This window comes from Centroberyx gerrardi, chromosome 14 (assembly GCF_048128805.1).
Source record: "Centroberyx gerrardi isolate f3 chromosome 14, fCenGer3.hap1.cur.20231027, whole genome shotgun sequence".
Lineage (NCBI taxonomy): Eukaryota > Metazoa > Chordata > Actinopteri > Beryciformes > Berycidae > Centroberyx > Centroberyx gerrardi.
The window spans coordinates 9,403,782-9,431,491 of NC_136010.1; the positions used below are offsets into that span (position 1 = coordinate 9,403,782).

Sequence of the window (27,710 nt, forward strand, 5' to 3'; positions counted from 1 at the left end):
CTGCAATGGAGTCCTGATGAAGGGAGAGTATGGCCGCCTGCCAGCCTCCCATTCTGCTCTGCAATCTGCCCATGTGATAGGAGGTAGAGTAGGCACTACTGCAGCCTCCTCCTCTCCCTCGCTCACTCGCTAACCCCCCAAAAACACTGCATATTCTACTGCAGCTCTGCTACAAACCGCACGAGTCACCCTCCAGCACCTCCGAGTGACTTTGGCATAATGAAAACCCAAGGATATGAAGTGAAAGAACTGGGGATTTGACACAAAGCTTCTCTTTTGGAGAAGTGTGAGAGATAAAGGGCAAGCGAGCCATAACTGGTAGGGAGACTTGATCTTATGGAAGATTCATATAGGCTTAGTCTAATGGGGCTGATAGGACTGACAGGCAGAACCCAATGCAAATAAAAGAGGGCCTGCTGGTAGAACAGGTTTCTGCCGTCACACGCTGTCCTGTTACTGGGTCATTAAACGCTCCCATGCTAACTTCAGGGAGATGCCGTTCATCTGTCGGCTTATATGGGAAATACAACAGCGTGTATGGAGTCAGCTAGCTCTTTATAGTACCTGGTGACTCACAGGCGCAGGTGAGCAGGCTGAATCACAGACTACAAACCCACATTCAAGTCTTCTTGTCTTGCTGCCATATAATCTCCCCTTTCATTTCTCACAAACACCTCTGTTACGGCAGACAGGCATGACATCGTCACAGGTTTATACACACAGTTGCCATCAAATTATGATGGCACCACAAAAACAAATTCTGGAAATGAGGTTTAACGTTCATAGAAAGCTATACATTGATTAATCTGATGCGGCAAGAATTAGGCCTACATTTTCGAAACTTTTCGCTAGTGGGCATATTACAATGAGATTTCAGTTTGGTTTATTCATTTGAGCACAGGCTTTCATTCTTCCATCTGCAATTTCCAATTTTGTGTAGTTTTTGCTGCCCTACTTTCAGACATATTGCACATCTGTACAAGCCAAGAGTGACTAAAGCATGACATTGCTGAGCTTTCACATAAAACAAAAGCTTTGGGAAGCATATTAAGTGTATCTATACAACATCCATCTTAATCTTTGATCAAATCACAAATCGTATCGGCTGACACTGCAAGTGAATAGAAATTAAGGTCATTTTTGTGTCAGGTACTCAGTCCAGCTCTGCTTCAAACAGGACTTCTGCAATGTTCTGCAATATTTGACAATTTATGCCAAAGAAATGACCCAAAAGATTTATATTTTCTTGTATTTTCATAACAAAATCTCATTACTTTTACTTCCTGGAAAAAGGAAAATCTTTAGTGTACCAGGAGACGTATATCTCCTGTTTCAACAGGAAACGCATCACATTAACTCAAAATGCGGTTTCATTGTAACTTTAACTCAACCACTTTAGGTTTGTTGTGAAAACTAATGAAAAACTACAATGAAAAACAGTTTCTCTGGTAACTGATCAAATTCTGGCCAAAAAAACTCTACCAAATGCCCCCTGTTTTCAAACTATTTGCGTAAACTACAAGACGGCACAACCACCCACACAGTGATAACCGCATCCTTTCCAAAACACTAACAGTGTGATAAAGCTCTGGTGAATCGGGGGTGGGGGGGCAGGCTGTGTGGTGACCTGCGGGTCTCCCAGTATGGACCAACTCAGCGTTTCTCACACTGAGACTCCTCAGGCATGCAGCCCCTTTCAGAGGAGGAGGAGGAATTTCACTCTGTAAGCCTTTTATTCTCTTTCAGGCTGTTTGTCCCCAACCGTCCACCATTCAGTTTGCTCATTCTGCTGCTCCCCACTAAAGACCCCCGAAGGAAGGACCAGGCGGGAGCACATGTGACGTGCTGAATTCATATGAGCAGCCTAGGGAGCAGAAATGTAGGCCGTGGTGTTTGTATTTGTGTGTGTCCTTGTGTGTGTGTGTGTGCCAGTGGGCGACTTACTGGTAGAGTTGCCTTGCATCTGGATGATACATTTTGCGTCCTTGCTCGTCTCCCTGGAGTTGAAGGGTCGAACCCGGACAGCGACTTTTACAGACGCCCCAGACATGTTTCCGGTTGAGGACTTTCTCCCAGTTAGATTCCAAAGTCGTCCCTCCTGCAAGAAAATAAAAAAAAGAGATGTTTGCATCTGTTGTGTGAAAAAGATTTGGTGTGGAATAACATGACGAAAGACTGTGTGCTTGTTTTCATTTAAGAATATAACAAATTGACAATTGAATGCAACAGTGAAATAGCATAACCTATTATCAGTAAATACAAACACATTGAAAGTCTAGGCCTTGCATTGAACTGCGACTGCTGGGAGTCTCATCATAACCCCCCCCCCCCCCCCCAAATTTCCGATCATAACAGCCTACAACAAATATGGCCGACCAAAGCCACTGAAGCTCTTTAATATTTGGTAAACAGCAGCCAATCAAACCTTACCAGTCAAATTAAGAAAGCAGACTGATTAATAATTCTGCAGTACAGGTGAAATAGGCATATGTCCAATAGAAAATACAAATAATGTCTACAATTACCAATCTGCAGAAATACTATTATATTTCTTATTATAATATGACTTTATGACGTCTTTACAGTCAGTTACAAAGCCGTACATCTCGCGCCCCATGACTGCACGAGCCAAATATCTGATGTTTTTCCATCATGTCCTTGCAGTCAGCCATACTTGCTAAAGCATACGCCCATGAAATCCTATCTTCCCTATTTGGTATAGGCTACAGCAGGACAGTGAGCCGGGCCTGTCTGCTACATCCAACACTGCTGATACAGAACAGCAAAGAGCCAAATTCTGCTTTTTTGAAAATGAAAATCGGCGATCAAAAAGTAGGCTAATCCCCTGTGTCTGTATCTAGAACAGTGCAGGGAGTTGCAATGGTTTTTTTTTGGTAACAGACAGATACATTGTTCATGTCGGGCCTGGACTAACAGGGATGAAGCAATTTAACTAGTAAATTCACACAGATGCGACGTGTCAATCGGTAACTGTTGGATACAATTAGGTTTTTATAGGATAGTGATTTCTGTTTGCCATGAAACGTTTATCAAACTGCCATGGCCTCAGTCGATATGGCAGGAGAGGGAAGTATAGTGTCTGTCTGCAGGGCTTGACGGAATATACCAGACATACTGTGCTCGTAAACAAGTATATACTTTGCCAACTGGATAAATATCTGCCATATGTTGTAAACTACATCACAAACTGACATTTAAACTAGGACGACGGAGCCAAAGAAACATCCAGACACTCACGCGTGATGCGAATAATATAATCCGATGCTAAACAAACCGTCAAAACTGCACAGTCAGACTAAAAATCCCAACCTTGTGTTCTGTGAACAGCGAAAGAGGTTAAACGTTTTTACTCACTTTTAGAAGATGCTCACAAAGACAGCAGCAACACCATAGGAAAGCAGCGAAAACTAGCGGGCGTTAAATGTGCTTTGCTTTTTTATTTATCAGAATCTGCGAGCAGACAAACTGTTATAAAGTCCGCTTTGGTGAAAAACACCCATTATAGCTGTATCCTCCGCCGAGATGGACGTCCACTGCGCCCGGTGCCTCCTTGACGAGGTTATTTTCCAGTTTCAGATAAAAGGCGGTCGTATATCTGCACACAAGCGAAGGGAGAATTGATAGATTGCCTTGATTTACCGAAGAGATTACGTCAACTCCCTCTCGGCCCCCGCTGACTGGCAGCCTGACGAGCCAATGAGCGGCGAGACAGCTGTGACTAATGAGTCGGGGAGCCAATGGCGATGCTCGGAATCGGAAGGGGAGGGGTTTTCTGACCGTGACGCCATACTGCAGGATTTCTTCCCACCGCTCCCCGTATACCGCTGTCACCGCAACACCCAGGGTCATTGGGGAGAGCGCCGTCTAGCGGCTAAACGGAGGCAACTGCATTTTACAACGGGCCTTGAACTACCATCAATACCTCAATGACAGAATCACTATGTATTTTTTGAGATCTCTACTTCCACACGACAAAGAAATCACATATACTTCATGTTTAAAAATATGTTTCAGATATACAAAGTATGGCAACAATTCACGTCCACACTTGCACATGTGGATGATACTCATTCAGAATATATTTTGGATATAGGTTACCTGCCGATATGTTGTACACAGTCCATACAAAGAAAATGTTTTGAAGGAATGCCATCTACATGTCCAAATTCATATTTTTGCCCAGTTTTGTGTGTGTAAGACAAATTCTGAGGTATATGTGAAATTAATTTTTTTCAGTATGGGATTTGTGTGGTGTGCAACAGATGTTAGCCGCTTAAAGACCTTGACTGCTACATATTTTTTTTATAGTCATTATTCAGGATAAAATGCTGCAGTCTACCCTTCCTCAGATACTGTATGTTTTAAATCCTGTCAGTTAAATTGAGGACAGTTCCCAGAGTTAATCCATTAGTTTATAACGTTTACAGGAAAAAAGATGACTAGGCTTATGCGTTTGGGAGGCTTGGTTCATTGGCAAAAGAAAAGCTCCGAACACAAATACCTAGGAATCAACCAAACAGAAAGAAAACAATGAAGGCGCACAATAAAGCTCAATTATACCCCCCACAAAAAAGACTAGTTGTGAACATATGTGCATCATCATTTATTTCAGTTCAAAATCCTAGCTTCCAAAACAAGTATGTGGTTAAAGGAAATAATTTCCTGTACAGTTAAGGTCAGCAAGGTCAAGTTAGGTACAGTGCGCTTTGAGAGACCATCTTGAGGTGAGATGTCGGTGGATCTGAAGAACAGACTTTTTAATGGTGCGCTCCTACAACTGTGTCTCTGGTGTTCATGCTACATTCTCTCGTGTTCGTTCAGCTTCGCCATAAACAGGGTTATTAGTCCATGAGGCGCTTAGGAGGTTCTGGACTTGAGGCCATGCACACACAAGAAGTAAATTCACTCTTTATCAAAGTCAACAGGGAAAAAAATGGGACTAGAAAGGACCAACGTAACGGATTCTGGTAAACCGATGCTTGACTTCCCACTGTACTCTAAAGAAAGCAGACATTTAGGGTTAGAGTTTACGCTGAGCTACATCCTTTAGGTATAATCCCATTTACGAGCTTCGTCGGCCACAAGCACAAATTGTGCGTATGTTTGTTAGCTCTATGATTAGGAGCATACGTTACGTGGACTCCATCAAGCTCGTCATTGTCACAGTCTTGATATTGAAACTAAAGGACAAGCAATTTTATCAGACCCTCCCCATCCCTCCCAAATGCATTGCCCTCCCCTTCACATAATTAAAAGTCTTTAATGAAGCCAACATACACATTATTACAAAACGGATGGGAACAGTAAAGGAAAATGATCAATGAAGTGAATGAATGCACCTCGCTGGTAGACCTGTAGGTGGTGGAAACTTATCCTCGCAGCATTATAATGCATTAACTAACTCTCGTTAAATATATGTATATATTTGAATATATACACAAAGTCATGAGCAAAAAAACTTTTAAAAGTCTTAACTTTATTATGTTTTGTTTTTAGAGCCAAGGACCTTCAAATGATGGTCTGAGACAAAAAGGATAAAGGTGGGTAAAAATCAAATAGGGTTTCCTTTTTTCATCCACAATGCTTTTTTTTGATGTCGTTGGTAGTGGTGATTCTGATTCAGTCGAGTTGGTAGCATCCCTTAGTGACGGTTAGCAGGGCGGACGTCGGGGACAGGGAGTCGCTAGATAAGCCGTCCTCCCTGTTTCTCTCTCATCCACGCCTGGATCCTCTCCTTCAGTTCAGGGACTGTAGAAATGAGAACAGAACGTGAGGAGAAGCCTAGGAACTGACCTTCACAATCAAATATCAGGGTCGGGCCATTCATGAACTGAACTGAGAATGCATGGTGAATTCCACTTCAATTCCTGGAGTTGGATTTGGAATTGGAATTGACTTGGAATGACAGGAAACAGAATTGAATTCCATGAAATTCCATGAAATTCCACTTCTAAGAGAGTTTGTCTTGACTTGCTAAACATTAGAAATCAAACATTATGAATCAAATAAAAGACAGTTAAACAAATCAAATACATTCAATCATAATGTATGTATTACATGTTATGCATCAAATACCACCTGAAAGGTCCCTATAACATTTTATAATATTCAGAATTGATAATATATAACACTACATATAATCCCAGATATGTGGTAAAAAAACAAAAAAACAAGGAACTTCACATAATTTCACTTAATTAAATGAAACTTCCTGAAATTCCAATTCAATTCCAATTGTGTTTCCTGTAGTTTTTTTTTTCTAATTCCAATTCCAATTCCTCAGCTGAATTGGATTGATGAGTTCATTCATGAATTGACCCCAAACCTGTCGAATATGCTGAAAACATTCAATTTTGATAGTATTGTAGGTGTCCTGAAATCATTAAAGACTAGGCAATTGTCACAAGCACAAAACAGGTTCTTGCACTTGCACTCTTCTTTGCATGTCTATCCTGAACAGCAGCTCTCCTTGCTTTCCATGCAATAGTGAAAGGGCATCATAGTGTGGATACCTGACTCCAGCATGCTCTCTGTGAGCGGCTGTCTGTTGAAGGGGTCAGTAGGGGAGTTGAGCAGGTGACGCAGGATGATGGAGCGGTCCATGATGTTCCCCGAGGGCAGTATCACAGGGTCAGTCATCAGTGTGTCCATCAGAGGGTCTGTTATAACACAGTCACACACAGGTTTAATACAGGATTAAGGCCCAAACGCACTCGAAGCAGTAACCAATGTGCATCAGTTAAAACTCCTAATTTGATGCTTCATTGGTGCGCTGCAAGTGGGAGATTTGAAGAACCAGCAGCATCAACACCTGTATTTTTCCACAGTGAAGGGTCACATTACTATTTCATATTTACTTTAGAGAGACATAAAAAGATATTTCATGGCCTCCTTATGTCTGGAGAAGAGTTAGTACACCAGCTACACTATATAGAGTTCATATTTTGTCCATATATCTGAACAATGGTATGCCACTAGCTAAATTACCCACTTAGTTTGCAGTGTTTGTATGGCTTTTGTAAGTAATTTTCCAAAAAAAAAAACAGCTGTTTTGGTCATCTGCTACTCCATAAATGAATGAATGAAACTGCAGATATCGCACTTCATTTGAGTTTCTGCATTTACATTTAAATTTAAAAGGCATGGATTGTCCGTAAGGTTTCCTCTTCTGTTAAAAAACCTAAATACATTTTGTCTACACGTGCTCGTGTCAGCCAGAGAAATGTCCGATGCTAACTTATGAAAATATAGCTCAGACCCAATATATTTTATGTGACAGCATAATTGGTGCACCTATCAAAACCTCAGGAAAGGAAATAGCCAATAAACCCAATAAGAGAATCAGATGAAATGTGCCCTATATTGAAATGTCACAAGGTTGTTACAGTACGACTCATGTGTTACACGTTTAAAAATAAAACCTGCCGTGGGAGATTCTAACTGCATAGAAAGCCGACACCCATGTGTCTTGTACGGCACACTCCCATCGAGTGTGGTGGGTAGGCTGGCATATCTAGGAATCAAAGGTGGTATGTGGGCCACGTTCCCATTCTAGATTATATTAAGTCTGCGGTTATAGGATAGCCCTGCTCTAAGCTGTCTATATGACCTCCATGAGCCGCAAAATCCCCTGCAAAATGTCTGGAATTCTACACTGATAGAGGTTGCTCAAGATCCTTTCTGTCTGCACCGACTGATCTGGGATCAGAGATGATTTCTTAGTTAAGTGCCTTTTTCTACAAAGGGCAAAACAGACTGAGTGACTTACTGACTGAGTGCAGGAAAGCTAATCACAGGATTCCATGATTTTCCCCCCCCCCACATTTCAAAATTACAAAATGTATTTAATGACTGGATTTGTAGATTTTGGTTGATGTTCAATATGATGAATGCTGCTGTTGTTGGCGCAATATGATTGCTAAGAATATTCTTTACAATAACAAATACAGTATGTGAAATGATAGTGGGTCTATAACTACATAAAATATATGATCATATGTATCAGGACTGAACAACGTTCTTGTAAAATTCTTAAAATTTCACGACCTGGAGATCATTAAAATTCATTTTCCAGATCTGCTTACGGACCCTGTAATAATGTTAAAAAGAAAGGAGAAATGTGCGAGTTTATACACGGAAGCTAGGGGAAAACAGTACGCAAATGTTCCTTGAGCCAATTTATCTCTTCATTAGATATCAAAATTTCAAAAGACCTATAATTTGCTGTGCTCAGAAACACTGAGGACACACACACACACCTTTGAACTCGTCAGGAGCGTCACTGTAGTCCATTTCAGACTGAGAGTTCTTGGCGACTATCTCCTCCACCTTCTCTGATAGCAGCTTGAATTTTTCAATGGCGATGGTGGACTTGATACCGGCCTTCCTCATCTTGGAGATCACCTCCTCGAAGAGCTCTCGGCTGTACGACCGCTGCAGAGAGAGAGAGAAAAGAAGGAAAAATGTTTTAGGGAGCTGCAAGGGAGAGGGGCGTCTTTGAGAGGACAAGAGTATCCATTCTTATTAATTATGCATAATTCTCATAATCATATTTGAGAAACTCTGCACTAGTTCTGAACAGAGTCTGCACACTATACAATAAATTCAACCTCACAGTATCATTTCACAGCTTTGTTCACTTTCTTAAAAACCAATATGATGACATTAGTGTGCAACAAGCAGCAGCTGGATCAAGTAAGTGGTTCCTGTTGTACAATTTCTATTATACACAGTCCTGGCATTAGTCTCAACTGAACAATATGATTGGCAAAGACATTATTCAGTGTAAGTATTCATCATACACCAATCACATATTATCAAATGCCTATAGTCAATACGTAAATGTTATTTTGCATTTAGCAGTGGTTGCAACCAAGATGTGAAATCAAGTAGATGTTTGTGGTGCTGTAAGTCCAATAAAAGTAATGTAGAACACGCACCAGGGGAAAGCACACACTGTTTTCTGATGCTGGTAGTGGCTCAAATGTTTAACTAAGTATTTTACTGTTTTCTGTGTTGTTAACCAAAAGCAACACCAGGAAAACATTATATTGTGGTTGTAGCACTTTTAAAACCTTTTCAGTTCAGACAGTAAAGCAAGCATACTAGCTAGTTCCAAACCTACTGTGTCTTCTGGCCAAAATGTACAGATTCTAGCACTTAAAAACACATAAACAATGTTTTTAAACACATTTAAGGATAATGTAATATGTTCTCTAAATACAATAGAGCATTCATTCTCATGTGTTAAAGTGAATAAAATCATGGCTGTGAAGATCTACCACAATCGCCTGTGGCCATTACTTGTGACCAGATCACAACTGTGACGTTATTCACCATAACACACTCCCGCTTGTGTTCTTCTACTTCAGTTAGCAAGTATTTTTTACACGAAGTCAAGATTTTTGATCTGTAAGTGGAAATGTTAGTCAATATTGGTAAGGTTTATTCCCATCTGTGCCAACCTGGTCATCTGCAATTGCTTTAGCAAAGCGGGCACAGTCGAGCTGCAGGTAGATATCAGTCAGCTGGTCTAGGAGCTTCTTGGGCTCAAAGCCGTATTTCTCGGGGTTCTCCACCTTCAGGTCCCGGCATTTGGGCCCACAGAGCTGCTGGAGGTTAAAGTTCAGCATAGCTGCCAGGCGAGGCCCCAGCTCCTGGAGACAGAGAAAGACAGTCAAGAATAGCTAATCCTGTTCACCATGTCCACCTCATACAAAAATTGTTGCCATCACAGTAATTGTCCTGTATTTGTGTGCACAGTGGGGAAGACATTTCCCCACAAAGAGCCTAGAGTAGGTAATGTATAAGTGTGACCATTCCTCTGAATGTCCTGTGGGGGCAGCAGTACTCACAGGCCTGAGGAAAGGCTTCTGGACCTGCTTAGTGAGGATGTGGAACATGTCGACCGTCTCCGTGGCCAGAGCCAGGTAGGAGCGAGACACCCGCTCGTCCTGAGTCAGCTGGGACTGACGGCTCTGCTGCTGCTCCTGGAAGTGGGTGAAAAAAAAACACTCAACAACCAACGCCACCATTTCCACAACAGTTAGTCTCTGTTAAATTCAAAGTACATATGCCCCAGCTGGGGTGATAACACCTTGATTTGTTTTGTTTGGTTTCTTCCTTTTGTTTTGAGGCAAGATGTTTATGTAAGCTTTTAATTCCTTTTGAAGTTTTAGTATTGTATTTTACAATGACCTGGTGAATGAATATCAGACTTCATTGTTCCCATGACTGAGCACTGACCCTAGGCAGCTGGTCCCACTGCTCCTTGTTCTTCATCTCTTCCTGAACCTCGTGGATGCGCTTAAGGGACTCCAGGCTCTCGTCTAATAGGAAGGTGGTGTCGTTGATCAGCATGTTGATGTAGCGCACAAACTGCTTCCCAGAGCTACGGGGAGGGGAAAGCATGATACAAGATAGATGAATAGGTCAAACTGGATTTGATTTAAGACAGACAGCCACTCTCTCAAACCTAAATTGTGCCATTTTTTCTAGACCAAATTTTGAAAAATAATCGTGTGCCGATTGATTTCAACAATGATATTGTACAATGATATACAGTAGATTTACTATCTAAACTCAATTGGTAGACAATCAGGATGATCAAATTTTCATGACACTGAAATGTATTGAAATTCCAGACCAAAGCGTATTTAAAATATGCAATATACAAGCCTCCAAATTGTGAAATTCAATTCAACAATTTAACTTGAACAGCAATCTATGATATTACAATTAACTCATGCAAAATAGTCACTTTCAAACACTTTTGCTTTCCAACAAGTTCTGCACAGTGTTACTGAAGCAAACTCACTTGAACTCCTCCAGGAAGGTGCCATGGTGGCCAATGTTCTGCCAGAGACTCTTGAAGATAGTGCTGATGTGGTACCGGATAGTGAACTTATCGTAGAACTCACTGGTGGCGCCGGTATGCTCCACATCTGCCGAGAAAAGACTCAGTCAGTTTTGTGTGACAATGTCCTGTTTCTTCTAGCACTTGGTGAACTACTAGGGTCCAGCAACTGTGTACATCCTCCTGTCAACCAGTCCTCGTTACATATACTGTATAAGTAATCCCCGTATTTGTCCATGACACACACAGATACTGTGCACAGTATAGGCGTGATGATTTGAATTCAAATATAGCCTGAGGAAGGGAGGGATTACACAAGGAAGGGTCATTTTACAGTATTATACTGTATGTCCTGCAGGCAAGAAAAAGCATAAAATTATGAACCAGTTGCACCGGTCGCAGTGCATTCCCAACAGGAAGCATGTGTAGCACAAGACAGTAAAAAGGGGAAGCACACAAAACCAGCGCACCCTGAGGAAAGGTTGTGAAATGCTGCATGTGTTTATGTAACCTTCTTAAAATCAACTTGAGGGTAATTTTTGACCCCGCATGTACTTCCCCATTTGAGTGTCTTGCACTAAGCTACATTTTTACCAAAGATCAAGGTAACTTAAATTGGGGAATTGCCACCCCAATATATTTGTCCAATCACCTACGATCTACCAAACACTACTAATTACTCGAAAATCTATACTTTAGTGGATGGCTAACTTTGTATTAGTATAACATAAGGCGTGAAAATTACTCTTTTTTACAGGACTATATACAATATTTAACCCATTTCCTATGACTTATCAGAACCTTTGTGGCTCTTCCTCTACGGCCTCACCAGTGTAGAACTTCATAAGGGCGGGGACCAGCTGTTTGACAGACAGCGGGTGGTTCTCCATCATCTCAGAGAACCGCTGGGTGCGTGGCTGTACAGCCGGGTTGGTGACAAACAACACCTCCACCAGCTTGGCGATAAGGTAGGGGTTCCTGATGTAGTTCTGGCTGCAGATGAACACCACCAAGAAGGTGACGATGTCCTGGACACAAGGCTCATATAAAACCTGGGGAGAATACCTGGGAGAAGAGAGGAGGAGGATAAGAGGGAGGAAGGAATGAGAAAAGCGGAAGTGAGAACAGCTTATGTTAAATCATTCTTTAGTTACATCTTAAATGGTTTTTTTCTGTAATTGTTTGTGTCTGTTCAAGTTTCATTTTTATTTATCTTGTATTATATTGTCTTTTTTATTTTTTTTGACCAGAGGTGTTACAGCTTGAACATTTATTATTTAACATCAACAGGAGAGACAAGCTGGACCTATGAGACCTAAGTGTGAAATCAATAAGACGGAGAACTATGAACTCACTGCACAACGAAAAGCAGAAACTCAGCCACGTCTTCAATGTAGAACTCAGGCAGAGCAGCAAAGCTTTTGGGAATCTCTGGGTTCAGTGGCAGGGTAATGCTGTATAAGGGATGAGGAAAAAAAAAAACATGGTACTTCATTTTCGTTTTTGATCCACTCTGAAGTGAAACACGGCATGACAGACAGCGCAAATAATAATAATAATAATAATAATAATAACCAAGGGGGACACTTGTCCCAAAACATAAAATTGACAACATTTTTTCTCTTTGTGCGATGCTACTTCTATCGCTTTCACATCACACCACACCAACAGCGACACGGTCTGTCAGTGGTAGTGCGACTCACTGGGGGTAGGCAGGGTCCACCATGCGAAGAATGAGCTGAATGACCGTGCTGTAGAACTGCAGACATCTGCGGAGCAGGTTTTCGTCCAGAAGGCCCGCGTCAGCACAAGCTTTGGCCCGCACCAGTTTCTGACAGGACAAAGTCACACATAATTAGCATAACATCTCTGTAAACATGCTCTGTCTCACCGTTCTGCAGATTTCAGTCTTAGAGGATAGGTCTGAACACAATTTCTCTAACATACAATTAAACTTGGCTGAGAGGCAAAGGCTACATGCAAGTCAGAAGTCAGTATCTTTAAATCAATGATCATGGCTTGATCAGAATAGGAGGGAGAGACAGTGGGTGCATTGACAAGGATGTTGAACCAACCTTGAGCTGGGTTTTGCATCGCTTGAGCATCTCTCTGTGTCGACTGGCCAGGGGAGAGTCTTTCCATTGGCTTTCACTGTTCTTCAGCTCCTCCACGGTCCTAATATGGGAGACACATTAGAGTTAATACACACATACTGACTATGCTATGAGTAGCTGTGTGCGTGTGTGTCTATATATACCTGTTGAGCTCACGGATGGCCCGCAACCTGCGGATATAGCGCCTGCAGCCTGGCAGGATGGACAAGTGGTGGGTGTGCAGTGTCAGGAAGAAACACTCGGTGGGAAACTTGGGTTCTGAGAACTTGGTGGGATCTTCATCTGTCAACACGGACAGATAGAATTAAATACGCACAATATAGACACAAATAATGCCATTCAGGGAAGACAGTGTCATTTAATTAAGTATCACTCGAGTGCCTAGACAAATTAACTTTTATGATGCTTCTGGAATAACGTTTGAGCAACATGTTGGTTATTTTGACCAAGCAAGTCATGGGAAGTTTGGTGAAGTGTGTCAAAGGATTTCATTGTGGCATAAATAAATGGTACTCTATTTTAATCTATGACATGAACTGGGTATGGAACAACATGTGTATCTGTTATCATCTTGAAGATGAGCAAGGTTCCAAATAAAGCAGAGGCAGAAGGAATATTGACACAATAACACAAGGATGATTCATCTGAGATCAATTGGATCACTTCTGAATCACGCACAGATCTGAGTTGATGAATCACTTTAAAGACTCATAAATGAATAAAAATGGCTCCTCTCTATGTAAGCAACAGATTTCTCAAAATAGCAAAGGTTTATGGACCATATACCAGTGCTACTGGGCTGGCATTCAAACACTCATATGAATGTACTGCACAAACAACTCACACCAAACTTCAAGCACAAAACTTGTTTGCAGAAACAAACATTATCTGACCCCAACTGGGTTATCCTGACGATAAATCCTGTATTTTCATGTTTGTCAACTCACGCAGCTCTGCCAGCCAGCTCTTGAGCTCCTCCATGGTGGCCTTCAGGCGGGTCTCCTCTGGGCTGACCACAAGGCGACAGCGCGGGTGGAAAATATAGTAGGGGTCCACTGTCTCCAGCTTGATCTTCATGCTCAGCTGTTGTAGCACCCATAGGAAGTTCAGCATGAAGCCGTCTGTCGACACCAGCTTGTCATCGGTCTGGGAGAAAGGACAATGAATATAGAACAGTCAGCTGCAATGTAACAAGCAATGTAACTTTGTAATGAAAGACAAATCATAGACTAGGCATATCCTGTAGTTTTCTAAACCTATATCATACAGCAGAGCCGTATTTATCCAAATCCCTTGAATTCAGGAGAATTGTAATGCAATGAACTTAAATGCTCTAATTTGCAGTTGAACTCCAAGTTACTTTTTTGTTATTTAGGTTTTGTCATTATATAAATTATCCTAATACAAATGTTAGTATTATCAAGAATTAATGAGGAAATTGTTCACAATGTACACTGACATTTTTTGGTTTGGAAACCTACAACATTATTCTATTTCAAGTATTCTCTTTATAACTGGTGCGAATAACTTTTGCTACTCACCTGCATCTGGGCTTTCTTCACATTGCAGTTGACTAGAGCTGCCATGTAATTAAGAGCTAACTCGCGAGTTTCTCCATTCAGTAAGATGTTATGAAGGACTTTGAACAGGTCACCCTGATGAAGACAACAAAGAATAATTTAACCACGTTATTACTCCATATTTAGTGAAGAGGAAAGCTATAAAAGCCATAAAGAAGCAGAGACACACCCTTGCTGACTCCAGATAATGCTGCAGGGATTGGCTGACCACTCGAGTGTTCTCCATGGTGATAGCTGGGCCGGAGAAGTACTTGTCTCCTACTTTGGTCTGAGGAAATGCAAGAAAAGGTAACACATGAATCCTAACAAACTGCAAAAGAGAAAACTCATAGAAAAATAGAAATATTTTTTCTTATTGCTCTCTGATTTGCTCTCCATTCTCACAGAAAATGTGCAGCAAAGCCACTTTTCATAAACTGCTTTTGCCAGGACCTTGAAGTACAAGAATACAATGCAGTGAACTAGTCATTACAGTTCAGTCGATATCTGATGCTATTCAGCTGTGTTAATTACTTTATTGAATAGATAGAGCTACAAGACACATCAGCTGTGCGACTCACATCATCCTCGGCGAAGACGGACAGGCTGAAGAAGGCTCCCAGGTAGGACAGTCTCTGGACCTCTCTGCCACAGCCAGGGCTCAGGGGTTTGGGACACCAGAGGGGCAGCGACGTTACCTGCACACACACACACATTACACAGAATGAAACACGGGTTTATATGTGTAGTCAATTCATCATTTAAAACATATTTTATGGCCTAGTGATGAGAGTAAGCATCCTGTCATAAAGATTCAATCATGTGTGTCGGTGTCCATTAACAGCCATATCAAACTGTACTTGAGCAAGACACTGAATGCCTACCTGCTCACTCATTTTAAGTCACTGTGAATAAGTGTGTCAGATAAATGCCTAAAATGCAACTGAAATTCAGAGCTGCCTGCATAGAAATATGCAAGAGGTATGATGTTTTTGAACCCAGTCATTACCAGACAGTTAGCAAGTGAACAAGTGAGTTTAATGCAACTTCAGAGAACTCTGATTTGAGAGAATGTTATCTGGCTAAATTTAGTCACAGTCCTTCTTCATGCACAAGGGAACTTTGTCTTGCCCTTCTCCTAGACATGAACCAGGAAGAAATGTCATGAATAAAATAAGCAGAGCACATTCCTCTGTGCTGCTGTCAAGTGGCCCTGCTGGTATCTAGCTGAGGAATTCAGCTAAAGGTACGTCTACAGCAGGACTGTTTACTTATGCAAGGAACAACAAAGATAATGGCCAGGCATGTAGTAAAACACATATCTCAAGGAAATACTAATAGACAGTGAGCTGTTTGGTGATGGTTTTATTGGTTTAGCTAGAGCAATAAACAGGCTTAACAATCTGAGCTGTGAGTGCATAATGATGAATACAAAGTATCGTAATGTTGGCTGGACACAACACTCACCAAATTGCACATTGGGTGAGTCTTTCCGTACTTGATTTCACAGAGCTCAGCTAATGCCTGTAGAAAGAGAACAAACACATTAAATATGGTTCTTTAATGGAAACTTTAACCAAACTGTCTCTAAATTTCTCTAAATCTGGCAACATGGACAATTTTTTTAGCCCTCCAAAACAATATATACTTTATTTGCTTGATTTTTATATAATCAAATTTACAGTTAGACATTTGATGAGATGAGTTGACAATTCAAGATCTAAAAATGTATTATTTACTTACTACTATTGTAAGAAAAATGTCCAACAGTATTCTCTGGAAAGTGGTGCACTACACATTCTGCACTGTGGCAATTCAATGCCAATAAGTGTTCTATAAAATTAAACACCTATTATCTACTCAAATACACCAAATTTAAAGAGGTCCAAAACCAGATTATAAAATGTTCTATTCCTGTATTCTGGCAGGAGCGGTGACTACCATAGCGGGAGTTTTTCTCAAGGTTTCTAAATGAGCTTGTCAAACTAGCAAGAGATTCATCATCATACTTTGCCTAGAGGAGAAGCAGCACAGTGGGGACAATCCATTATATATTTAGACATGCTTGCACACATACATACACGTCTGGGGCTGTCCATCTGCTAAGTAGACAGGCTGTCTGACTGGCTGCCAGACAGCATTTAGAAGACCACATTAAGCCCTACATCCCATGTAACCGTGACTACATTTAAGTCTCATCTCCTGCCTGGTAGGTAGGGCCAGGACATAGATCTCCTTACCATGAGGGGGAATTTAAAGTTGTCACTGTCGAAGGAACATTCTTTCACTGCCAGAGCCAGTCCGTGAAGGATGGGAATGAAGATCTGAAACATGAAGATAAACAGAGAGATAGTGAAAATGTCATGCATATCAGTGGATTTATGAATCTCATTTTCACCCCACAGCAAAATCTTCAGTGTGGGTTTTTGCATGTTTTCCAAATTGCTGCAATTTTTTCCCGTGGGAAAAGGTGTTTTAGAGCGACCTCCTGAACAAGGTATTGAGGTGAAATTGGGTCTATAATCCCTCGCCAATTTCAGCTGCATGTCAGAGAAAATCTTGGATTTTATTGAACCTGAGCAAATAATGAGCATAAGCACTCCCTCCCCTAACTACATTCAATTATGTAGATAAGGCTGTTCCCTCATGTATGACAATTATTATCTCCAGATAGACTCCAGATATATATTTTAAAATTAGAATATGATTGGGTCAATATAGTGTAGTGGCCCACCTGTCTGAAGACCTCTTCCTCCTGGTGTGTAATGCGCACCAGCTCCTGGATGAAGCCGTATGGAAGGTTCCGGCACAGCATATAAGGTACCAGCAGAGACTGCTGAAGAGGGCTCCTTTGTGGAGGCAACAGAAAGAGATGCAGTGTACCAAAAAAAAAAAATAACAACTTGTGTGTGGAGGCAAGGTGAAAGAGTAGTTGCTATGGAGACTCATTCAAAGAAAACATAAAAGGAACAGAGTGTACCCAATATATAATGACAAAGAGAAAAGAGAAATAAGAAAGGGCCACAACGCAGTGAAATGTCAAAGTGACTGGCTGGCTCGCCTACCTAGGCTGGGTGAGGGTGCCTTGCAGGACCAGGGCAGCATGGGAAATACATTGAGAGCGAATGTTGCTGAGGAGCTGGCTGACACTCGGGTGGCTGCACATCTGAGAGAGCGAAACAGAAAGGGGGAGCGGGGACAAGAACGACATGGTTAGAGGTGCGATAAACATTAATGCTGTCAATTTCACAGCAACTCTCTTCAGATTCTGCTGAATCACTGTGTCCTGGTGGGAGCAAATCCTCCTCTCATTTCCAGACCTACTGGGCTGTGGTGGCTAGTCTCTTTGGAGACCATGAGAGAAGGACAGGCTGTACTCTTTTTTTGTACCTCAGGACAGTTTATAAAAAAAATCTCAGCTACTGTGCTGAGTAAGCCAAAAAGGATTTCAGTATCAGTTGTTACTATTAGAAAGGTCATTGGGACACATGTGTATCTAACAATCTTAATCCTCTAGTCTGATCTCTGAACAGTTTTTCTTCTTTAGTAAAAAAACAGACTAATGCTTAAGTCTAAATCATCTGAATAAAAGGCAGCTCCCTGGTTGACAAACATTTATGTGTCTGGGCCACACCGGCAGCCAGCCAGCTACCTTGGGAGCCTTCCTCTCCTCCATGCCAACACTGTCAAAACGCTCAATGAGGTAGTTCAGCATCTCCGTCTCTTTGCATGCTTCAATGGTGAAGCGATCGCTGGCTGAATCGCAGGACATCCCGCCTCCAGATGCACCCAGACTAAAGAGAGGGAGGGAAACAGAGAGGGAGAGAGAGAAGAAGGGACAGACAGAGGCTCATTAAAACAATGGGAAACAGGAAGGTACATCCACAGCATTGAGAAATGAGAGCTATATGATTAACAAGCAACTCTCTTCCTGTGGTCCTGAAAGAAACATGAGGCATTAGTGACAACATTGCAACTCAGGCAGCATCTCAGTGCTGGGCTCTACAGATTAAAAAGAAAAGAAAAAATCAAACAAGGCCTATACATTAGATTTCAGCCAATAATCTTAAAGAGCTGTTTGTAGCAATCCTTTGAAGCAGGTAATGGGATTCTCCAGGCCACTTTTAACTGGCAAACGTGGTGACATGAGTTTTATTTGCTGTTAGTGGTCAGCTTTAAAAGCCAGACCTCTAGTATGTGAGCTGCTTCACAGCACAACAAACCTCAGGATATAAAGCCATTAGTCTTGTTATTTCTCCACAGTACACAGGCATTGCATGGATATCGCCTCTGTCACAATTTTCTTGAAATCAAGACTAACTTCTTAAATTGACATTCCACTACAGGGCAGCATGACATATTCTATTTTCTCCTCAAGAAGAAAATAGAACAGAACAGAACAGAACAGAACAGAACAGAACAGAACAGAACAGGACAGAATAGAATAGAATAGAACAGAAGAAATAAATGGTGGAAATCAGGCAGACTATCTAGAAATATTCTATCTAATTACTGTTCATATTAGAGTTTTCCCTGAATAAAGAATTCTAAGTTGAACTAAACTCCACTGTGTCTTCACAACAGCAACACCAAATGCTCTCATTTCAGCTCAGCTCAGCCTATATACTCTTTACCCAATGGCAGCGCAAAACCCACATAGCGGAGGGAACAGGAAATTCAAACCCCCCTTTCTCACTGTAGTTTCCAAAAATAATCTGGATGAGGTCGGTTCCATCCTAATGATACCATCCATGCATAAAATTCAGGAACACACTGCTCAGCTCTACTAAGCCAAGTGCATAACAGTCTCATGCTGTACTAAATGGGCTAAATGATGTTTAATGGAAAGTTTCCCTTTAAGTTTATACGTTGTCTTTCTGGGTGGAGGATCATTCCTCTGGGATAATCGGATTGTCCCTGGGATTTTGGGATGGCAGGGTGATAGTGGTTGGAGAGACCATCCAAGTGGAACCTGGGTTCAAACTCTGTGTACGCAGGCATCTGCACAGCTGAAATGTCCTTCAGCAAGACAGAGAAACACTACCAGCTCCAAGGGTGCTGTTCTATAGCTGACCCTGACCTCCCTGGAGCGGGCAACTATCACATTATCATCACATCAGTACAGGTGCAAAACTTCACCAGTACCTCCGTCCATTTAGTAGTCTCCTAAACTCATATACTCCAAATAAAAAATGAAGGAAATTATTATGAAGGCTTAAGATTATGGAAATATTGGCAATTTGAGTGACTCCTACAGACCTAATTCACCATGAAAGTGGTTGGATTCTTGGGTGCTACCACATCTTGCAGCTGGGGTGCAGAAAATTCACTACTTTCATTTACTTCCCCTTTTGATCTAACTGCATAAAACTGCTTACTACCAGATGACGATATCACAAGTCTGATTGGAGGCCAAAACAGTTAAGGGAAACTGAAAGATGGCTACACCTCCCTCAGTCTATCTTTCACCAGTCCACCCTGGCGTGTTCGTGCGCTGTTAGTGGCAAGCCACCTGGGCACACTGAAGCATGCGGTGGGCCCATTACTGAGCGAGCACACACACACACACACACCGTGCAGCGGTGTACCTGGACCCAAACTGAACCCGTGCAAAATCCTCCTCCTCCTCAGAATCTTCATCACTGCTGTCCTGAGACATGTCAGAGAGGGCAAAGAACAGGAACGACAGCGGGCTGGCGTGACGAGGAAAAGGCAAAGGAGGAGCGAGGGAAGGATTGGAGGAAAGAAAGGATGATGTGCAAACATGGGGAGACAGAAGGAAGGTGAAAAAAAAACATGAAGACTGATGTAGAATGGACACAGGTCACAAGAAAATGGGGGAAGGGAAAAGGGAGCAAGAAGGAAAGGATGCAGGAGGGGTGCATGCTTGCTTTAAGACTAGTTCTTGTGCTGTTTTTTTTTTATATTCATCAATGCCGTTTGTCTGCAGATATAACACAGTGTCAGAACACTTTCTCTCTCAACGAATAACAGTCCTGTGAGTTTCACAAACAGTCATACCAGAATATGTGGTTAAGTCTTTAACAAGCTGGCCTTAAGCCATTTCACAATGCTCCATTGCTGGAGCATTTTATAGCAACATAAAACCTATAAAACCCATTGGTTAAACTGTATCTTATCATGCTCATTTGCAAACAGGTTAGATTTCCTAAAAATGAAACATGTGTAAACAACAAGCAACTGCAATTCTGCTGATCTAGGAATTAAATCTTATTCTACTGTTTCACTGATTACAAGGCGCTTTAGACAAGAGCATCATCTAAATGCATAAAATGGAAATCTAACTTTATATCAGAAGCAATGTACACAATAAAAAGGATGTTTAGTTAATGTTGTCTGATGTTTAGTTGCAAGCCTTTTAATTCAAACCCATACTCAAATCACGTGGGTCACAAAAGATTAAACTTTTAGTATGATTGCTTGCAGGTGCACCACACATTGTCATACAGATGGCTGACGAGGTACCTAGACGGTGGGATCCCGGCAGCAAAGGCAGCTCGTCTGGTGTTTGATCTGGGCGAAGGGGGCACCATGGGAGGGGATGTGGAGGTGGGGTGGGGACGAGGCCGGGGTGAGCTGAAGGGGAGGGATTGAGGGCTGGGTGGTGGCACAGGGACTGGGGTGTTGGGGGGTACGGAGGGTCCTGCAGGGCTAGGAGAAGGCATAGGGAGACTAGCTCCTCTGTAGCCTGGGCTAGGTGGAGTGGAAACCCCCCAGGGAGAGGTGACAGAGTAGGGCCGGTAGCGCTGGGAGATGGGCAGGGGGGCGGATGGGGGGTTGAGGGAGAGCCTCGGAATGGCAGGAGTGGGTGGGCTGGGAGGCACAATGAATTGTGGGGTAGAGGGAGTAGATGGTGCGGAGGGTGTAGTAGGGATGGGGAGAGATGGGGAGGTCATCCTGGCTGCATTCAAAGTCATCGAGTGTGGACTACACCCATACAGACTGTGGACAACATTGTGAGATGGTGATTGGCAAAAATCACCTAGCAACAGTGAGGAAGTGTTACACAAAACATCAAACTAAAATAAAAAATAATGCCATGAAAAACAAGGCGGCTCCCAACCACACATACCATAAATAAAGAACATTTTCACGGATGTCAACATAGACAGCCAATCCGCAACCTAAATGTCTCCTTGACTTTGATTGTCTGATATCAACAAAGTGCTTAACGTAGTGTCTAGGTACTTGCCTGGACAGAGAGCTGGCTCCAAAGGACCCTGCACTGGGGGCCATGGGGCTGCTGCCCTGGCTGGAGGGCTGCACCAGCGTCAGACGGTGGTCGGGGGATTTGGCAGCTGCGATTGGCTGAGAAGTGGCGGTCAAGCTGGCAAAGGGGTTGTGGACACGCGACTGGGTGGACATCATTAAGACCTCCATCAAGATCTGACCAATCAGGTCTTTGAAGTCAGAGAATACTACAGGAGAGAGGGAATCGATAATAGTCAACATACACCGACATCCAAATCCGTGGATCTGTCAGTTGTAAACAAGACCTTGCCGTTTCAGAGTACAAGGTCATTCAACTTATGCTGACGGGGATCAGGAGGCTATTCAACGACCTACCGTCTTTAGGGTTCTGGTGGAACTCTGTGGCCAGCAAGGGGAGATAGATGACATCTCTGTCCTGCTCCTTCCAGGATACACGGAGGATCTTACAGATGAGCTGCAGAGCCTGCTCTTCAGAGACATCTGAGTTGGCAGAGGTTTCCTGAGGAGCAGAAGGACAACAGCAAGGGCTCGATTACAATCTACAGACATTTAAATTAGAGAGCAAAGGGAAAAAAATATCTACAAGTGTATAGTGGAGTGGGTGATGTTATGATTATTCTGATTTGCAATGTTTGTCAAGAGATAAGGTTCAGTGTGTCAAACCAAGAATAGCAACTACGGTAAGTCCCCAACTACCTTACAGGAAATACACAAAAAACCCAGGAGTTCCCTTACGTCTACGCATTTCAAGACTCACTTGATCTCAGGAAGTGTTTGATCAAAGTAAAGTAGGCCAAGTGTAGACTAGACAATAAAGAGAGAAAGAGCCTCTCTGTTATGAAATGTTTGTTGCTGCCATTTACCTTTTCAGCCAAGTTCCTCTTCTCCCTGCGATCGCTGTCCTCCACCTCCATGTTCTCTATCCCTGAGTCCACATCCACCTGGGACATGCTGGGATATAAAAAGAGAGGCATAGTGCTCAGTCAGTCTCTTCATCCACAACCACACCACACAAACACACAACCTGTGCTCAATGGTCCATACCAAGTGTCTCAACCGAAGGAATGACCTTGAAACGTTGACCAGGTCTCCTTTGGCCATCTCATTCACTACAAACTGTACAACCAGGCTGATCCCACATCTTCACTGAGAGGCTTGACTAATGTGGGCTCTACGTTCCTGATACATTTATGTGTGCCCCATGTGCTATTAGTAAACTTCATAATCAGATTTTGTGAGAGCAAACCAAGGCATGTGGCCATGTTATGAAACACATAACACGCACTTTGATGAGAGGTTGCTACAAACATTGACCAAAGCCCAGAGCATAAATTTCAGCGGTAGATCAGACTTACTTCAAAAGGAAAAATCCACCCTCAGATACTCTTACACTGTTATATATCAATCTGTGAGTGCATTGCAGGAGTTATTTTGTGATCAAGTGTTGGAATTTACTTTTTTGGTGTGCCCACTTTTCCCTCAATCTGCCTCGTCTACTTCTACTTTAGTTAGTTCCTACATTTCCCAGAACGACTTTTGACAGACCCCAGAGATTGCACCTGAACAAGGTACATCATCAATAGCTGTTTTTAACAGTGTTGAAGTGTTTAGGATGGATTTTCCTTTACAGGACATCATGATTTAAAAGGCTAACTCTTTTTCCAACCTAGGCTCTGGCTGAGTCAGTATTTAGCTATTTATATACAAAAGACACAACATATGCAACACATGCAATAAAATACAGTAGGGCAGCTGTAACCACACTGTATTGATTCAGGAAGTATCACCACTAGTGCAACATTCAATAAAATAAGTGTCAGTGATTGCAAACATAAAAAATATGATCCTTTAACAGGGCTGAACAAGATCTTACGGAGCTGAACAATAAGCCATTCTCTACTAGGGAAATCATCACCTCTTTTCACAGGAGGCGGTGTCAATGTCCATGCTCTGGGATCGGGACAAACTCTGGGATTGAGTCTCGAGGCTGTTAGAGGGGGAGCTGGAGAGGGAGCTCACGCCCTCGCTGCTCTGACTGCCATATGCCACCCCTGCAAAAAGCAAGACACAACAAATGAGCACCTTCAAAGCACAAACAATTAAATGTGACACGGATATGCCATAAAACTTTAAATAATTGCATCTTTCTTATAAACTCTAGAATAGGTATTATATTAAAGCAAATAGACTCAAAATGTATTATTTACTATCTGCTCCTAACAGATGCAACAACTTCCATAGCTGTTTAAATCCTCCCACAAACAATGAAAATGCATCTGGAAGTTGAGAAAATATAATCTAATTTAGGCAGTAGCCCAGCTAACGTGAGTATCATAAATGATAGGCAAGCCAGTACCAGGGCACCAAAAACAATGTCATAGCAAGTGATCAAAATATACAGAACAAATTCAAGTCACAGAAGACAAATAATTTCACATCCAAAAGAGTCCCAAGAGAGTACCTTTTCAAAATTAACACATCACCAACAAACACCATTTAGGTACACTCAATAAATGAAACATAACTTCACAGCCATTTGAAGTTTTATATTTTGCGTCAGAACTATTACTAGTATCACCAATATGGAAGAAACTGTTGTCCAGCTACATTGGGTTAATAAAGACTCAGAATGGTGTTCTTAAGCTCTGTGTGGTGTGCCATGGCATTGTAAAGCCTGATTGCTGTACATAGGTAAACACAAAGCTGATTAGCACCCAGATCTTATTGTGGATAAAAGGGCAGGAATTAGCAACTCTCTTCCTGGTTGCACAACAATCGGCATCATTACTGACCATTTAGTCAAATAAACAAAACCATTTGCCTAAGTAAATCAGATAATAAACTGATATTGTCAAAGCAAAATATTCACAACAAATAACATGCCAAAAAAGCAGTAAGTTAACCCTCAAGAAGTGGAAAATGACACGTAGCTTAGTATCAAAAGCAGCACTGTAAAACAGTCAGTCATAAAAGTGCACCAAAGAGGCCACATCTATGAGTCCCAACAATGCCAGGAGATTGCTATTGTTGTTATTGTTATTGTTTCTAGAGCAGTATATGGATGAAAGCATCAATCCCCACTCTACAGCGGGGGCCTACACTTGATGTCAAATGCGGACACTGGTTAGCACAGTAAGCTGCTGCTGTTTTTGTTGACCACATTACTCGGTGTGCATGACTGCCATTGGCTGTCCAAATAACAAGGTCCCTTTGAAGTGCTCTCAACCTCACGTCACCCAGGTTGTTTACCTTCCAAGGCTCAGAGGCAACACGTCGCAAGGCCATCAGTTTAGGATGATTGGGTTACACTGAAGACCAATATTAGAGGGAAAATACAATAGTGCTATGACAACACCTTTAGACAGTTGGCTGGAAATGTTAGCAGTTTTGTCCATTTCATGTATCCTGATCTGTTTTTACATCAAACCCAGTAAACAAAAAGTACAATGTACTTTTGTGTACGGACGGCATGCAGAAGTCAACTAAAAATACTACTTGCCTACAATCACAGCATGAAACATGAAGGCTACTAGAAATTGACAAAATGTACTCTGATACTTGTGGCTCTTTTTTTATTCATACCAGAGGCGCCCATAGGGGATGTGGCAGGGGTACCACTGTGGACATTGAGCCCCAATGATTGAGAGGCAGCTGGTGGCAGGGGCTGGGGTGTAGCGCCTGAAGGTCCAGGGAGGGGTCCAGGTGGAGTCTCTCTCTGTGGGGATGTCAGGGGGGTGCTGAGAGGGGTGCTAGGCTGTGATGTCTGTCCTCCTGCCAGTCGGGCAAGTCGCCTTCTGCGAATCTTGAATGAAGACACACACACATTTTGTTAAACACATTCAATCAAATTGTGTTGAGGCTTTGTTACTAATGGTACTGACTTCAGTACCTACTGTAGTACAACCCTATATGATTTAAGATTTTATTGTAACAGTATTGTGCAAATGAATATCAACCATTACATGATAAGCCACATTCTTAGGCTTCTATATGTTACTGGCACAGTCAGCCCAGCCTTGACAACATACAAAATGTAGGTTCAGGTAACTTTCCTTATCCCTCTCAGCATTGCTAATTAGCCTCAGAAAGGAGAGCTACAATTTAAGGCAGTGGTTCATCGGTTTGTATATCTATTTGTATCATCTATTTATTAAAGAACCACAGGCCTTGTTGGATAGATGGGATCTAACCTACAGTACAGACAAAGGGGGAAATGTCACCACTAGCTAGTCCCAACTCAGCTGGATAGCTAAATAGCTGTACGTTGAGTACGGTAGTAATTCACCGGCCAACTTGTAAGGTCGATTAAATGCGGGTCTACAGGGTGACACTAGAAGTATAAGTTGTAATAAGTTGTAGTTCAATGAGAAGTGTCCAGTGGCCACATAGCCGGCCCACAGTTGATTGCACAATGGTGGCCCAGTGTGTTTTTTATGCTGAGTCGTCTCGCAGGCTAATTTCTAGCTAACGCGTAGCAAAACAACGTTAGCAAATGTTAGCTTAGCGCAGGCAGGCTAGCCTATCAACCCAGCAAGCACAGCATTTGCTACAAGTGTAACTTGTAGATAACTGGCAAAGGAGAAGAATTGCATACACTTGCAATTATTTCCACTAAAACAATGTTAACGTTATCTATGTACCAGCTTATACATAGCTTCTAGCTTAGCTAGTGCTCAATCTAGCTAACGTTAAATGAAATTATCTCTAACGGTAACACAAAAATACGACCCACAAACATTTCTAGCTCGGAGTACTATGTTAGGTTAGCTCACTCTCCTCGAATACATTTCATATAGGTAGCGTTAAGTAACATGAACTGAGGCATACCGGCGTTTAGCTAAATGTGGCATTTGTCGTGGAGGCATTTATTCTTTTTTAGACTAAGCTAGCCACTTAGCTTTAACAGAAAAATAGCTAACAGCCAGGTCAGCTAGCCTCAGAGGAGAAAGAGAAAGGAAGGAAGGAATAGGCGAACAAAAGTCTAAATTGCAATGAAACAAAGTTACGTTAACTGCCTGGTAGTTATTTTGAAGAAAAAAAAGTGCATATCCATTTTCACCTTACCTCATCAGCGCTCAACTCCTCCATCGTAGCTAAGTTAGCTAGCTATTACAATTTCTACAACTGCCTTGATGTGTGCCAGCCAGAGCCAGCTAGCTAGCCTGCTGTTAGAACCAAATGTGCATAGTCTAACTCGTTCAACAAAGAGATGTCAGTCGTGATTGTCTTGAAGATAAAAATTAGGAAGCCAAAGCAAGAAGGATAGTGAGAGACAGTTCCTTCAAAAAGTCTCTCGTTTGATAGTTTTCTACCAAGAATGAAACAAATAGAAAAGTAGCTAGCTATTATACGTCAAAATACAAGAGCAGCCATTTTGGTTTCGTATGTCACGTGACGGAAGACTACTGGGAGCATTATTGTGGTTTTAATGTGCTCCAATAAATTCAATATTTCGCTTAATAATTTGTTCATATTCTGTGTAATGGGATGAGTGGATACGGACGTCAGGAACTGAGTAAGCATATAAAAGCATTGGATAAATATTTGTTTTCACCAACAAATAATCAGCTCAGCTCACCACAGTTAATGGTTTGTAATTTAAAGAAAAATAATATAGACACAGATGCTTCCTATTCTTTCTTTAAAAAAAAAAAAAAAAAAGCTGTACATGTGCATATAGACTATTTGTTAAACTCAATGTCCATAGGAAGACACTGTCCTCCTATGGACATTGAGTTTAACAAATAGTCATGGAGTTACTCCAACAACTAATAAATGATGCTGGCAGTAAAGATGGCAAAACTTAATTCAGCAACAACACATAATGACCCCATTCTACTCTATGGCAGTTCCTATCCCATCACCTGTGGGATGAATGGTCCAAAAGTATCAGACTTAGAGCAGCCTAATGGTAGGAAGAACCTGTAG

General features: G+C 41.9%; 2 protein-coding genes across 8 annotated transcripts in view; both read right to left on the reverse strand.

The window, feature by feature from the left end:
• Positions 1 to 3,623, reverse strand: part of kif1b (kinesin family member 1B) — a 62,321-nt gene extending 58,698 nt beyond the window's left edge. For all 5 annotated transcript variants that reach the window (XM_078288426.1, XM_078288427.1, XM_078288425.1 and 2 more), the window contains exons 1-2: positions 3,376 to 3,623; positions 1,945 to 2,098 (exon numbers count right to left, since the gene is read on the reverse strand). In XM_078288426.1, coding sequence (XP_078144552.1) covers positions 1,945 to 2,050 — 106 coding nt within the window. In that variant the 5' untranslated portion in view covers positions 2,051 to 2,098; positions 3,376 to 3,623. The remainder of the gene's footprint in view (positions 1 to 1,944; positions 2,099 to 3,375) is intronic.
• Positions 3,624 to 4,611: 988 nt separating this feature from the next.
• Positions 4,612 to 27,135, reverse strand: ube4b (ubiquitination factor E4B, UFD2 homolog (S. cerevisiae)). Of its 3 annotated transcripts, XM_078288288.1 has the most exons (29): positions 26,847 to 27,135; positions 25,365 to 25,584; positions 23,698 to 23,833; positions 22,646 to 22,733; positions 22,137 to 22,281; positions 21,763 to 21,988; positions 21,029 to 21,512; positions 20,138 to 20,352; positions 18,202 to 18,343; positions 17,615 to 17,715; positions 17,284 to 17,398; positions 16,790 to 16,873; positions 16,017 to 16,073; positions 15,131 to 15,247; positions 14,740 to 14,838; positions 14,532 to 14,645; positions 13,938 to 14,136; positions 13,134 to 13,272; positions 12,952 to 13,051; positions 12,580 to 12,707; positions 12,232 to 12,330; positions 11,706 to 11,941; positions 10,838 to 10,964; positions 10,267 to 10,411; positions 9,876 to 10,010; positions 9,486 to 9,677; positions 8,280 to 8,454; positions 6,534 to 6,680; positions 4,612 to 5,769 (listed from the first exon to the last, which is right to left on the reverse strand). In XM_078288288.1, the coding sequence occupies exons 1-29, from the start codon at positions 26,868 to 26,870 to the stop codon at positions 5,705 to 5,707; spliced, it is 4,254 nt and encodes a 1,417-aa protein (XP_078144414.1). In that variant the 5' UTR covers positions 26,871 to 27,135; the 3' UTR covers positions 4,612 to 5,704. The 3 variants fall into 3 exon arrangements, with proteins under 3 accessions (XP_078144414.1, XP_071763483.1, XP_071763482.1); XM_071907382.2 differs by lacking the exons at positions 20,138 to 20,352; positions 21,029 to 21,512 and having other exon boundaries at positions 13,134 to 13,266; XM_071907381.2 differs by lacking the exons at positions 20,138 to 20,352; positions 21,029 to 21,512.
• Between the last annotated feature and the right edge of the window lie 575 nt (positions 27,136 to 27,710).